Source organism: Aethalodelphis obliquidens, unplaced genomic scaffold (genome assembly GCF_003676395.1).
Source record: "Aethalodelphis obliquidens isolate GAN/ISIS:26980383/991018 unplaced genomic scaffold, ASM367639v1 scaffold56, whole genome shotgun sequence".
In the NCBI taxonomy this organism is placed as follows: Eukaryota; Metazoa; Chordata; class Mammalia; order Artiodactyla; family Delphinidae; genus Aethalodelphis; species Aethalodelphis obliquidens.
The window spans coordinates 12,162,297-12,178,258 of record NW_020838000.1 but is presented as its reverse complement, the minus strand read 5'-3'; the positions used below and the strand labels follow the sequence as shown (position 1 = coordinate 12,178,258).

Sequence of the window (15,962 nt, the reverse complement as noted above, 5' to 3'; positions counted from 1 at the left end):
ATGGGGGGGAATCCATAATGGAATATAATTAGAAAATGAACATAACTATTTCAAATGAGTAACAGAACCTCACTGAAGTGGGGGACTAGAGTGGACTAATAACTCAAGTAACTTGTGAACACATAGTTGTTGGCTGTATACCCAGAGTCTAAATTTAAAATGTACTATGTGCATGTGTTGAGTGTTAGTTAGCCATTCTGAGATAATTTTCTGTGAATTATAGGATTGACCAGATAAGTGAATATATTGATAATGGAAGCTAAGTTTCTCACTATTGGTGGTAACTAACTCTCTCCTTCAGTCACGTTGCAGAAGGATAGTAACATCAAAAGCCAGGGTGGGAGAGTAGGACCATTCCAGCAGCTGTGGACTGGATGGAGTCCAAGTCAGTTAATACAGAAGATTTGTGAAAACAGGCCAGGCAGTCCATTTTTTCTTTGAATGGTGGTGTGACATGTTTTTATGTCCTTCTCAGCCATTATTGGCTCAGTTGCTGCTCTCTTGTTACTGAATTTTTCTCCTAAATATGTTCTTAGTCTATATTTTTTTGTTCTAATCTAATTTAGAAAGGGAATTCTCTAGGGGTAAATGTGACTAAATCCATGTTTAGTTCTTTACTGGGGGCTAGCAAAATGGAGGAAAAAATAAAACATTTTAATGACATATCTTATTTGCATTTTGGTTTGATTGGTACTGTTTGAAATTGAGAATACTGCTTAAAAGTGCTACTTTTGTTTCTCTCCTTTAGGATGTTGCCAGAGTCTGGCCTGGAACCAAAATGCCTGGGCAATTGGGGAACATAGATAGGACAGCATTTGGACTGAAAGTAAGTTTCTGGAGTGGCTTTTTATAGGAGTGGTTAAATTAGTGCCTAAAGGCAAACGCACCAGCATACATATTTAACGTGTGTCTGCGTATGGTGGTTCTAATAGGTTTTACAATTATTGAGGGGTGGGGAAAACGTGTACTCTGTGTGTGTGTGTGTGTGTGTGTGTGTGTGTGTGTGTTGGAGTTGTCATATATGTTCATTTAACATGCAAGCCATGGAAAATGCACTCATTAAAAAGAAAAAGTTAATTGTCTACTATTTGACCTGGAAGATTTCCACAGTGTTGTTGCATGAAAAAATAGAGATTCAGAGCATTACGTATAATACTCTTATAAAAGAGTAAACAGAAACTCCCTACATGTATATGTCACCATGCCATGTAAGCACAGAGAAGAGTAGATGGTTATATATCATATTGCTTTCGATTAAATGTCAAATGTGTGGGGTGGATGTGGGTGAGGAATAGGAGAGAGGAAGACAAAATAGGAGACAATCAAAATAGGAAAATAGAGTACTAAAAAAGCATGTGGTATATATCCATTTTTGTAAAATAATTATATATTTAAAAGGGGCGGGGAGTTAAATTCACTGTCTGCTAACTTGAGGAACATATGTAATATCTAAGTGAATGAGTTGTACATAATGAGTTGTACATAATAGGTGCCATGTAATTATATTTTTATTAAAACAACTAATCTGTCTATATGTGTGAAAAGTATAGAAAGTACAAAAAAGAAAATAGGTCATTCAAAAGAACAACCCCCAAAGACAACCACTGGTAACATTTTGGTACATATTCTTTCATTCTCTATTCTAGATGTATTTTATTTATAAATTTTAACCAGCAGAATTTTTTAAAATTTTATATAATTAAATCTAAGGGGTTTTTTTTCCCCTCTTCTGTTACATTTATACTTGCCATAGACAACCATTTGTATCTGTCTTTGTGCATTTTCTTTTCATGTATGCATATGTGTGACAGGAGAGAGATTTCAGTTGCCCTAGTATTTAACGTTTAGCCGTGAGCTATGGGTCAAACTTGATTTTACCCCCAAATACTTTTTCAATACCATTTCTTGACTGTTCTCTCATTTGTGTAAATGTTTTTCCCACATGAAGATCTGTTTGAAGGCCATCTGCTCAGCACACTTTTTAAAAAAATTAGACCCAGAGAGGTTGCAGCTTCCCAGTTTCTAGTTGCAGCAAGCTCATGTTAACTAAGAATAAAATAAAATTGAATTTTCATGTGTTATTCTTAATGGTGCCAGGAGAATATTGAAATATCGAAGTAGTCTTGATCGTTCAGTCACATTTATACTTAAAATGAGAGTTTTCTACCACTTACATGAGACATATCTGTTGTAGTATTACAGTACAAGTCATCCATAGGATTTGAAATTTTTATTCTCATTCAATATTTTGAGGTGCTAACATGATTATTTCTTTACAGGCTACTTATAGCCTCAGCTTTTGTTTGTATTGATATAAGTATATTCTAATATTTTTAACTCTTAAGGTTTGATTTTATTTCCACTTCAGGTGTGGAGAATAAACACAAAGCACAATATAATCTATGTAAATGGCTCTGTACCTGGACACAAAAATTGCTTAGTAAAGGTATGTATAACTCTCTTTATTTTCCCTTGTTCAGAGATGTGGATGTGTGCCATAAGTTCTCCTCTCACCCATAAATGTGTCTTGAAAATAAGTAGCTGTTTCTCGACATGTTCTTTGCTATTTTTTCTGCTTTTTAGTAGCACCTGAGTGAGAAAATTGCACAAAATAACCTATAGCCTATGTCTCTAAAACCATAAACCTGCACAAAGGGTAGGTCCAGTAAGAGGTTCTTTAGAAATACAAAAGGATATTAGCAAAACTACTTGCAAAAATATCAATATATCTCTATCCTTCCAAAAAATAACTTTTTCATTTTTTAAGAGTACTTTGACATGGGAACCAGAAGTATATGTGGTGGAAATAAAATGAGAAATGAGAATCAACAAGAAAGGTGGTTTGAGGTGGACATTTTAAGGAAAGATTTATTATTATTACTAGCATTGCTCTGTTTTCCTTAAAAATACATTTTTATGTTCAAAACATGAAGAGAAGAAAACATGTTATACAAGATAGACTTGAAAAAACATTCTTAAGCTCTCAGAGATTTATTTCCATCAAATAAAATACAAAATAAATATTCAACGTGGGATTTAAGTCAACATAATACAAAATGAGACATCACTTTTGAATTTTCCATTCTGAAAATAAATTTGTAGTTGAAGTGATACCAGCAGTTCCCCAAAATAGATTCTTCATTACTCTTCCAACAATAACAACAAAATTAGGCTGAAACTTAACCCTCAGATTTTTCAAAAAACCTGTCTTTTTCTATGTATTCTTTTTTTTTTTTTTTTTTTTGTGGTACGCGGGCTTCTCACTGCTGTGGCCTCTCCCACTGCGGAGCACAGGCTCTGGACGCGCAGGCTCAGCAGCCATGGCCCACGGGCCCAGCCACCCCACGGCATGTGGGATCCTCCCGGACCGGGGCACGAACCTGTGTCCCCTGCATCGGCAGGCAGACTCTCAACCATTGCGCCACCAGGGAAGCCCCTTCTTTTCATTTCTTAAAGTAGGTTCCGTTACTAGCATAAGGTACAATATTTGTTTCAGTCTTACAGTAATTAAAATTCCCTTTCTGGAACTCCTCACTTTTTTGACTAGAGTATTCTCATTTTTTTTTTTAAAGAAAAAATGCATTTGATTAATTCTTGCAGGATTTTTTGGTCTTTTTTTTTTTTTTTTTTAAGTTTGCAGTTTTTTAGGTTTAAGTAAGTTTTCAGGCCCCTGGTGACCCAAGTCATGTACATAGTAACAGGTACTTGAAGCCAGCACATTGTCATTGTGCTTTTCCTAACATTTTGGCCTCATAATTTAGTGTATTCCTACCTCCAGATTTATTACATTGTTATAAATATAACAACCTAATAAAAAAGAAAAAAGGAAAATGATCATTTTTCATAATAAATTATACTGGATAGCAGATGAAGTTTTAAACATTGTCAAATCCTCCTTTTCTCCCCATTTGCTGTATACAGTTCTAGGCTGGCTTCCAGCTGAGCCTCACTGTTGCTGTGACTCCTCAGGTTCACCTCAGCATCTTCCTTGACTCCAGCTGGGATGAACAGGTGAACTGCCTTGAAAAACCATATGTGCAGGGTTCTGATCTGGCTGTTATAAATAGTTTATAATCAACAACACTTATTACTCAGATTTTTCCACGCACTTCAATAAAGATTGCCTCCAGAAACTCAATCCATTTAATGGATGGTGGCTTGCTATCACTGAAGATATTCAGAAGGTACACTGAAGGCAATTCCAAAAGAGGAGTCCAAATACATTTTGAGAAACTATACCATCAGAGAAATGTCTAGACACTTTGAACTGTTAACACACTAGGTGAATATATTTCCAACAAACAGATTTTGATAAAAGAACTCATCTTGAAAAAAAAATCTTTGAAATATAGTGCCTTTTAACGGTCTTTTATAACCTTAAATGTCTGTCCCAAACATTAAGGTGTGGGTTTGGGGGAGTTTTTTGTGGGCTTATGTTTTAAATGCCAAAAGTTTGGTAAATCTTCTGAAAACAGTCACCCCACTTTGTCCATTCTTCCCAGTGATCCCATAGCAGGTGAATAAGCCCCTTGCCATTGGAGGTTGAGGCTCGTCCTGCTGGACAGGCAGCCTTACTGGCACCCACTCACTGCACAGGAGCTTTTGGTTCCATCAGAGTACAGAGTACAGGGCTGCCTGTCATTCATTCTAAAGTTAGTAAGATAGTTTAGGGATAACCAACCTGTTTAATTAATGTAAGCTTTTTGTTCTTTGGATTCACTAATGTACTAAGAGAGCCTAAAGAACTGTTATTTACAGCATAGTGTACTGTAATATTTGTGTGTGCTTGTCCCTATATCCTAATTTATAATTTAAGTTTATTTTCAGATTTGCCTGTTTTGTGTGTGTGTGTGTCCTACCTCCAGCTTCCCTAAAAAGTGTTTGAACTGGTTTGCCGATATACATAAATATAAAAAGAATGAGAGGGAGTCCTGAAGGCAGGGAAATAATAAAGCCAGGGATAAGATTCAGTGCACAAAAACATGTACCAGCAAATTCGGGACAAGATGGTGGAGAAGAGGGACCTTGAGCCCACCTTCTCTTATGAGCACACCAAAATCACAACTAACTGCTGAACAATCATCAATTAAAGAAAAAGCTGGAACCTACCAAAAAAGATATTCTACATGATATAAAAAAGAAACCACAATGAGATTATAGGAGGGGTGCACTTGTGATGTAATCAAATCCTTTACTACCTGGCGACACAAAAACTGGAGAATGATTATATCACAGAATTTCTCCCACAGGAGTGAGAGTTCTGAGCCTGACGTCAGCCTCCCCAGCTGGCGGCCTGGCATCAGGAAGAGGAGCTCCCAGAGCATTTGGCTTTGAAGGCCAGTGGGACTTGATAGCAGGAGCTCCACAGGACTGGGGGAAGCAGAGACCTCACTCATAAAGGGCACATGCAGAATCTCATGCACCTGGAACCCGGGCAAAAGCAGTAATTTCATAGGAGCCTGTGCCAGACCTACCTGCTGGTCTTGGAGGGTCTCCTGGGAAGGTAGGGGGCAGCTGTGGCTCACCCTTAGGACATAAAAACCAGTGGCAGATGTATTAGGGAGTATTCATCTTCATGAACTCTTGCTGGAGGCTGACATCTTGCTTGGGTCATTAGCACCAAAACCTGGCCCCACCCAACAGCCTGTAGGCTCCAGTGCTGGGACACCTCAAGCAAACAACCAAGTGGGCAGGAACACAGCTGCATCTGTCAGCAGACAGGCTGCCTAAAGACTTCCTGAGCCCACAGCTGTCTTTGGACACACCCTTTGACACGGCCCTGCCCACCAGAGGGTGAGGAATCAGCTCCACCAACCAGTGGGCTGGCACCAGCCCTTCCTGTCAGGAAGCCTGCACAAGCCTCTAGAGCAGCCCCATCCAGCCAGGGGCAGACACCAGAAGCAAGAAAACTACGATCACACAGCCTGTGGAACTGGGTCTGCAAACAGACTGGTCCCTGATCCTTCAGGGATGAGAGGGAAGTGTACTGCTGGGACATACAGGACATCCCACTTCTCCAAGGTTGAGAAATGTAATTAACCTACCACACACATAAAAATACAAGTAGAAATTTAGACAGACTGAGGCGGCAGAGGAATATGTTTCAGATGAAGGAACAAGATAAAATCCCTGAAGAACAGTGAAGTGAAGTGGAGGTAGGCAGTGTACTCGAGGAGTTCAGAGTAATGATTGTAAAGATGATCCAGGAATTTGGGAAAAGAATGGATGCACAGAGCAAGAAATTAGAAGTTTTTAACAAAGTCAGAAAATATAAAGAGCAACCAAACAGAGATGAATATAATAACTGAAATGAAAAATACACTAGAAAGAACCAGTAGCAGAATAAATGAGGCAGAAGAATAGAGCAGTGAACTGGAAGGCATAGTAGTAGAAATCACTGCCGTGTAACAGAATAAAAAAGAATGAGAAGAAATTAGGACAGTTTAAGAGAACTTTGGGACATCAGGCACACTAACATTCCCATTGTAGGGATTCTAGAAAAAGGAGAGAGAAAGGGCCTGAGAAAATGCTTGAAGAGATAATAACTGAAAACTTCCCTAACCTGGGGAAGGAAACAATCACCCAAGTCCAGGAAGTGCAGAGTCCCATAGAGGATTAACCCAAAGAGAAACACACCAAGACACATAGTAATCAAATTGACAGCACTTAAAGATAGAGAAAATATGAAAAGCAGCAAGGGAAAAGGTATAAATAATGTACAAGGGAACTCCCATAAGATGGTCAGCTGATTTTTGAGCAGAAACTCTGTAGGCCAGAAGGGAATGGCATGATGTATTTAAAGTGATGAAAAAATCTACAGCCATGAATACCCAGCAAGGTCCTCATTCAGATTTGATGGAGAAATCAAAAACTTTACAGACAAGCAAAAGATAAAAGAATTCAGCACCACCAAACCAGTTTTACAACAAATGCTAAAGGAACTTTTCTAAGGGGAAAAGAAAAGGCCACAACTAGAAACAAGAAAATTATGAAATGGAAAAGCTCACTGGTAAAGGCAAACATGATAAAGGTAAATTGTCCACACACAAACTAGTAGGGAGGTTAAAAGACAAAAGTAGTAAAATCATCTGTATCCACAATACACAGTTAAGGGATACATAAAACAATTAGATGTGAAATATGATATCAGGGACCTCCCTGGTGGTACAGTGGTTAAGAATCTGCCTGTCAGTACAAGGGACACGGGTTCAAGCCCTGGTCTGGGAAGATCCCACATGCCGTGGAGCAACTAAGTCCGTGCACCACAACTACTGAGCCTGCGCTCTAGAGCCCATGTGCCTAGAACCCGTGCTCCACAACAAGAGAAGCCACCACAATGAGAAGCCCATGCACTGCAACCAAGAGTAGCCCTTACTCGCTGCAACTGGAGAAAGGCTGTGCACAGCAACAAAGACCCAACGCAGCCCCCCAAAATAATTAATTAATTAAAGGAAAAAAAGAAATAGATCAAAAACAGTAATCGTGAAGGGAGGAGAGTACAAATGTGGGGTATTTAAAATGCAGTTGAAATGAGATCAGCAGCTTAAAACAATCATATATATTTATATATATAAACACACACACTGCTATACTAAAACATAGTAACCACAAACCAAAAATCTATAATACATATACACACAATAAAGAAAAAGGAATCCAAACGTAACACAGATAGTCATCAAATCACAAGAGCAGAGAACTAAGAAGAAAGGGACAAAAGACCTACAGAAATCCAATAACAAAATGGCAATAAGAACATGTATATTGATAATTACCTTAAATGTAAGCGGATCAAATACTCCAATCAGAAGGCATAGACTGGCTAAATAGATACAAAAACTAGACCCGTATACGTGCTGTCTACAAGAGACCCACTTCAGATCTAGAGACACACAAAGTAGGGATGGAAAAAGATATTCCATTGCAAATGCAAATCAAAAGAAAGCTGGAGTAGGAATACTCATATCAGACAAAATAGACTTTAAAATAAAGACGGTTACAAGAGAGAAGGACACCACATAATGATCAAGGGATCAATCCAAGAAGAGATATAACAATTGTAAATATATATGCACCCAACATAGGAATACCTCAACATATAAGGCAGATGTTAATAGACATAAAAGTAGAAATTGACAGTAATAATAATGGGGGACTTTAACGCCCCACTTAAATCAATGGACAGATTGTCCAGACAGAAAATCACTAAGGGAAACACAAGCCTTAAATGACACATTAGACCAGATGGGCTCAATTGATATGTATAGAACCTTCCATCTGAAAGCAGAATACACATTTCAAGTGCACATGGAACATTCTCCAGGATTGATCATATGTTGGGCCACAAAGCAAGCTGTAGTAAATTTAAGAAAATTGAAATTGAATCAAGCATCTTTTCAGACCACAACTCTGTGAGTTTAGAAGACAACCAGGGAATTCCCTGGTGGTCCAGTGGTTAGGACTCCGTGCTTTCACTGCCAAGGGTGCATGTTTAATCCCTTGTCAGGGAACTAATATCCCACAAGCCACCCGATGCAGCCCAAGAAAAAGAAAGAAAAGAAAACAGCCACAAGAAAAAAAACTGCAAAAAACACAAACACGTGGAAGTTAAACAGTATGCCACTAAACAACCAATGGATCACTGAAAAAATCAAAGAGTAAATCAAAAAATACTTAGAAAATCATGAAAACGAAAACACAATGATCCAAAACCTATTGGACACAGCAAAAGCAGTTCTAAGAGGGAAGTCTATAGCAGTACAATCTTACCTCAGGAAACAAGAAAAACATCAAATAAACAACATAACCTTACACCTAAAGCAACTAGAGAAAGAACAGTTGAAACCTAAAGTTAGCAGAAAGAAAGAAATCATGAAGATCAGAGCAGAAATAAATGAAATAGACACTTTAAAAAAATCAATAGAAAAGATCAATGAAATAAAAGCTGATTCTTTGAAAAGATAAAATTGGTAAACCTTTAGCCAGGCTCATTATGAAAAAAAAGGAGGGCCCAAATCAGTAAAATCAGAAACGAAAAAGCAGAAGTTACAGCCAATACCACAGAAGTACAAAGGATCATAAGAGGCTGCTATGAGCAACTATATAGTCATAAAATGGACAACCCTGAAGAAATGGACAAATTCTTAAAAACGTGCGATCTCTCAAGACTGAACCAGGAAGAAATAGAAAATATGAACAGACGAGTTACCAGTACTGGAATTGAATCAGTAATTTTAAAACTCCCAACAAACAAAAGTCCACGACCAGATGGCTTCAGGCAAATTCTACCAAACATTTAGAGAAGAGTTAACACCTGTCCTTCTGAAATGATTTCAAAAAATTGCAGAGGAAGGAACACTTCTGAACTCATTCTATGAGACCACCATCACCTTGATACCAAAACCAAAGATATCACAAAAAAAGAAAAGTACAGGCCAATATCACTGATGATCATAGATGCAAAAATCCTCAACAAAATCAAACCAAATAAAAAAGAAAATCTAGCCAACCGAATCCAACAATACATTAAAAGGATCATACACCATGATCAAGTGGGATTTATCACAGGGGTATAATGAATTTTCAGTATCTGCAAATCAATTTGTGTGATACACCACATTAACAAGTTGAAGAATAAAATTATATGGTCATCTCAATAGATGCAGAAAAAGCTTTTGATAAAATTCAACATCCATTTATGATTAAAAAAACTCCAGAAAGTGGGCATAGAGGCAACCTGCCTCAGTATAATAAAGGCCATATGTGATGAGCCCACAGCTAACATCATAATCAACAGCAAAAAGTTGAAAGCATTTCCTCTAAGATCAGGCACAAGACAGTTGCCCACTTTTGCCACTTTTATTCAACATAGTTTTGTAATTTCTAGCCACAGCAATCAGAGAAGAAAAAGAAATAAAAGGAATCCAGATTGGAAAAGAAGTAATTAAATTGTCACTTTTGCAGATGATGTGATACTATACATAGAAAATCATGAAGATGCTATCAGAAAACTACTAGAGCTCATCAATGAATTCTGTAAAGTTGCAGGGTACAAATTAATACATAGAAGTCTGTTGCACTTCTATACACTAACAACAAAAATCAGAAAGTAAAGGAAACAATCCCATTTACAATCACATCAAAAACAATAAAATACTTAGGAACAAACCTACCTAAGGAGGCAAAAAAACCTGTACTCTGAACATTATGAGACGCTGATGAAGGAAATTAAAGAAGACACAAACAGATGGAAAGATATATGATGTTCTTGGATTGGAAGAATCTATATTGTTAAAATGACCATACTATCCAAGGCAATCTATAGATTCAATGCATTTCCTATCAAATTTCCAATGGCATTTTTCACAGAAGTAGAACAAGAAATTTTAAAATTTGTATGGAAACACAAAGGACCCCAAACAGCCAAAGCAATCGTAAGAAGGAAGAATGAAGCTAGAGGAATCAGGCTCCCTGACTACAGAGCTACAGTAAGCAAAACAGTATGGTACTGGCACAAAAACAGACATGTAGATCAATGGAACTAGATAGAAATCCCAAAAACAAAGCTGTGCACACATATGGTCAGTCTACATCAAAGGAGGCAAGAATATACAATAGAGAAAAGGCAGTCTTTTCAATATGTAATGCTGGTAAAACTGGACAGCTCTGTGTACAAGATTAAAACATTCTCTAGCACCAAATACAAAAATAAATTCAAACTGGATTAAAGACCTAAATATAAGACCAGATACTATAAAACTCCTAGAGGAATAAACAGGCAGAACACTCTTTGACATAAATTGCAGCAATATCTTTTTTGATCCATCTCCTAGAGTAATGGAAATAAAAACAAAAATAAACAAATGGGATCTAATTAAACTTAAATGCGTTTGCACAGAAAAGGAAACCATAAAATGGAAAGACAACCTGCAGGATGGGAGAAAATATTTGCAAAACGATGCTACCAACAAGAGATTAATTTCCAAATGTACAAACAGCTCATACAGCTCAATATCAAAAAAAACCAAACAACCAAATCAAAAAACGGGCAAAAGACATTTAATGTCTAAGTAGACATTTTTCAGAAGAAGACATACATGTGGCCAAAAGGCATATGAAAAATAATGCCCAACATCGCTAATTAGTAGGGAAATGCAAATCAGAAAAAACTATAATGAGGTATCACCTCACACCAGTCAGAATGGCCATCATCAAAATGTCTACCAATACTAAGTGCTGGAGTAGGTGTGGAGAAAAGGGAACCCTCCTACACTGTTGGTGGGAATGTGAATTGGTGCAGCTACTATGGAAAACAGTATGGAGACTTTTTAAAACTAAAAGCAGAGTTACCATATGGTCCAGCGATCCCACTCCTGGGTATATATCTAGAGGAAACGATAATTTAAAAAGATACATGCACCCCAATGTTCATCGCAGCACTATTTACAGTAGCCAAGAGATGGAAACAACCTAAATGTCCATCGACAGAGGAATGGATAAAGAAGCCATGGTACATTTATACAATGAAATACTACTCAGCCATAAAAAAAGGAAATAATGCCATTTGCAGCAACATGGATGGACTAGAGATTATCATATTAAGTGAAGAAAGCCAGATAAAAGATATTATACGATATCGCTTATATGTGGAATCTAAAAAATGATACAAATGAACTTATTTACAAAACAGAAATAGACTCACAAACATAGAAAACAAACTTATGGTTACCAAAGGGGAAAGGGGTGACGGAGGGATAAATTAGGAGTTTGGGACTAGCAGATACAAAGTACTATATATAAAACAGATAACCAACAAAGACCTACTGTATAGCAAAGGGAACTATACTCAATATCTTCTGATAACCTATAATGGGAAAGAATATGTAAAAGAATATGTATATATGTATAACTGAATCACCTTGCTGTTTCTTGGGTATAATAGATCTATAAAAATTTGAAAGTACCTGAGAATTCACCATTTAGGCAAGTTATAACTAAATTTTCACAGTTATCAAATTTGCACAGAAAGTTTTGTTGTTCGTTTTGTTGTTTATCTGCTTGGGTTTTATTTTCAGTTACAAATTCTGAGACAATTGAATTGGTAAGAATTTGACTTTTTTTCCCCAAGTTAAAGTTCACCTCAAGATTAGTGGATTGGAAAAAAAGGTTAAACAAGTATATTTTCTTCTGGGCAACTTACTGATAATTTCTTGGAATAATTTTAATGAGAAAAATTAATATAGGTGTTTTTCTGTACTTAGCTATTCCTAGCAGCTGTGTACTTACTTCAACCATATTATTCATTTCTTATTGCCAAAATGAGTATGCCTTATCTTAATCTGTTTGTGTAATTACGTGTAATTGTTTTTTTACTTCTCTCTGAATGAAGGCTGTAGAGTGAGTCAGAAGCTTTAAAGAACCCAGTGTTTTCCAAAAATATAACCCAACATTTTAGATCATATCAATATCTGTACTATTCCTCAGTTAATGAATTTACAAATGTAATTAGAATATTTTTAGAATATAAAGAGCTAATACAGCTGTTTTCAAGACTTCTGGGTTTATTATTGTTTCTGTTAAATACTATTCTGTCCTTAGCTTCTCAAAGAGAACACTACTTGTTAAATACAAGCTAATTTCCTTAACAAAACTTGATATTTTGGGTTATGTGCTCTTAGAATTAAGGCTAACAAAAGTACTAGGTAAATTTTATATTTTTTAACCCAAGCTCAAAAATTTATGGTAGAATATAGAATAATAAAAATGTAAGTAGATAATAAAATTAGTAATTGAGATGTAGATAGTAATACCTTTTAGGTATATAGTTTATATCAGTTATTTATATTTGAAAAATCAATTTGGGTATAATTGATATTTATGTAGTAATTGTAGAATATAATTTATTCTGTTGGGCAGTTCTGTTTATGGATAAAATATAACCAGAGTAATTTTAATCTCATGAGATAGCTGATTAACTTGAGGAAGGTTATATTTCTGTCATTGAATTAGTTTATTGGAATAAAAATACATATATAAAGTAAAAGGAACTCGGTGTATAACAGCTGTTTTATTCACATTAGAAAATTAAAGAACAAAAAACAAAGAAAAAGGAAGAGCTGTTCTTTGATTATGAATAAGTAAACCAGAATATCTTTAAATAACTTAATTGGTATCACTTATTAATAAGACCTTTGCTTCCTCCCCCCAGATCAAAGATTCTAAATTGCCTGCATATAAGGATTTCTGTAAAAATCTACCATTCCCAACATACTTCCCTGATGGAGATGAAGAGGAGCTACCAGAAGATTTGTTTGATGAAGATTTGTGTCATCCTGGGGCACCTTCTATTACGTTTGCCTGACCTAGACGTGACAGACTCCCACATGTCCTGTGAATTCTGATGAGCCAGAACAATAATATAACCAGGAATTATGTTTTCTTTTCTTAGTAACAACATACCACACTGGTTATCTTTGTCAAGGGCATAAATTTATCATTCATCCTCCAACTGAATTTCATTTAAAAAATTACCACATTAAGCAAACCCGTTAAGTAGATTGAATATGCCAAATTTAGATGGACCGGCAGTTTGCATATTAGTAAAATCTTTGTAATTTGTGGGCTTTGTCCTTTTTTTACTATGTATTTCTCAAGTTACCTTAAATGTTTATAAATTTAGCTTCTTTTACTAAAGACTTGTCTGTCTTTGTGAAAGGGTGGTTGTGGAACAGTGTCAAATCATATGGGGACTATGGTGTTACCTATTTAGGTAAAAGAAACTATTTCCTGAGTCCTAAAAAGAAAAAGGAATTGATATTTTTATCTAGATTATAGAAATGTTTATGTCATAGTTAAAGGCCTGACACAATAAGATCATAAATTATGGGTCTTATTTACACTTCTGTTGGGAGGTATAGTTATTTTTTAGTTAGATCACTCAACTATAAGACAGGTGTAATTATTTTTCCTTTTTTTTCAGCCATGCCCTGCAGCATGCGGGATCTTAGTTCCCTGACCAGGGATCCAGTCTGCCCCCTGCAGTGGAAGCTCAGAGTCTTAACCACTGGAGCGCTGGGGAAGTCCTGTAATTATTTTTCCTTGATGCCTTCCAAAAGGGATTTGAAATGGCCTGGGTGTACATTCAACAAACTTTTTTTTTTTTTTTTTTGTCTGAGTTGAGTCTCCATTGTGGCACACGGGCTTTCTCTGGTTGCAGCAAGCGGGGGCTACTCTTTGTTGTGGTGAGCAGGCTTCTCATTGCTGTGGCTTCTCTTGTTGCGGAGAATGGGCTCTAGGCGCGCAGGCTTCAGTAGTTTGGCATGCGGGCTCTAGAGTGCAGGCTCAGTAATTGCGGTACACGGGCTTAGTTGCTCTGCGGCATGTGGGATCTTCCCAGACCAGGGCTTGAACCCGTGTCTCCCGCATTGGCCGGCAGATTCTTTTTTTTTTTTTTTAACATCTTTATTGGAGTATAATTGCTTTACGATGGTGTGTTAGTTTCTGCTTTACAACAAAATGAATCAGTTATATATATATATACATATGTTCCCATATCTCTTCCCTCTTGCGTCTCCCTCCCTCCCACCCTCCCTGTCCCACCCCTCCAGGCGGTCACAAAGCACCGAGCTGATCTCCCTGTACTATGGGGCTGCTTCCCACTAGCTATCTACCTTACGTTTGGTAGTGTATATATGTCCATGCCTCTCTCTCACTTTGTCACAGCTTACCCTTCCCCCTCCCCATATCCTCAAGTCCATTCTCTAGTAGGTCTGTGTCTTTATTCCTGTTTTACCCCTAGGTTCTTCATGACATTTTTTTTTCTTAAATTCCATATATATGTGTTAGCATACAGTATTTGTCTCTCTCTTTCTGACTTAACTTCACTCTGTATGACAGACTCTAGGTCTATCCACCTCATTACAAATAGCTCAATTTCGTTTCTTTTTATGGCTGAGTAATATTCCATTGTATATATGTGCCACATCTTCTTTATCCATTCATCCGATGATGGACACTTAGGTTGTTTCCATCTCGGGGCTATTGTAAATAGAGCTTCAATGAACATTGTGGTGCATGACTCTTTTTGAATTATGGTTTTCTCAGGGTATATGCCCAGTAGTGGGATTGCTGGGTCATATGGTAGTTCTATTTGTAGTTTTTTAAGGAACCTCCATATTGTTCTCCACAGTGGCTGTATCAATTTACATTCCCACCAAGAGTGCAAGAGGGTTCCCTTTTCTCCACACCCTCTCCAGCATTTATTGTTTCTAGATTTTTTGATGATGGCCATTCTGAGTGGTGTGAGATGATATCTCATTGTAGTTTTGATTTGCATTTCTCTAATGATTAGTGATGTTGAGCATTCTTTCATGTGTTTGTTGGCAGTCTGTATATCTTCTTTGGAGAAATGTCTATTTAGCTCTTCTGCCCATTTTTGGATTGGGTTGTTTGTTTTTTTATTATTGAGCTGCATGAGCTGCTTATAAATTTTGGAGATTAATCCTTTGTCAGTTGCTTCATTTGCAAATATTTTCTCCCATTCTGAGGGTTGTCTTTTGGTCTTGTTTATGGTTTCCTTTGCTTGGCAGGCAGATTCTTAACCACTGTGCCACCAGGGAAGTCCCTCAACAAACTTATTAATCACTTATTACTCAAAATGTTAATAGCTCCTGGGTTTCTCTTCATTGTATGGAATGAAAATGTTTACTAATGGCTACTTATAACGGATAATTAAGCTTAAAAATGTTAAGTATAAGCAGGCCTCATTTAACTACTGGATTTCCTCTGGACCAGATTCCTGAGGATTCACAGAGTCTAACTTTTTAAACTCCAGGTATCTTCTGAGACTTGATTCACATGGCCACCCAAGAGACTTAATAACCACAGTGTTAGACCTTTTAATAACAAATCCATTAGTTATCAGGAAATCACACAAAAACCTAACAGTATTTTCCGGCCAACAT

At 36.8% G+C, this 15,962-nt stretch overlaps 1 protein-coding gene across 2 annotated transcripts in view; it reads left to right on the top strand.

Moving 5' to 3' along the window:
• MRPL3 (mitochondrial ribosomal protein L3) overlaps nucleotides 1–13,799 on the top strand; it is a 44,876-nt gene extending 31,077 nt beyond the window's left edge. Inside the window, exons 8-11 of one of the 2 annotated variants that reach the window (XR_003428617.1) lie at nucleotides 749–826; nucleotides 2,369–2,446; nucleotides 3,922–4,011; nucleotides 13,208–13,319. Coding sequence is in view for 1 of the 2 variants with exons in the window: in XM_027086618.1 (XP_026942419.1) it covers nucleotides 749–826; nucleotides 2,369–2,446; nucleotides 13,208–13,360 (309 nt within the window). In the remaining variant the exon portion in view is untranslated. Of the gene's footprint in view, nucleotides 1–748; nucleotides 827–2,368; nucleotides 2,447–3,921; nucleotides 4,012–13,207 lie in introns of both variants that reach the window. The other variant, XM_027086618.1, reaches the window with a different exon arrangement.
• Nucleotides 13,800–15,962: the final 2,163 nt, after the last annotated feature.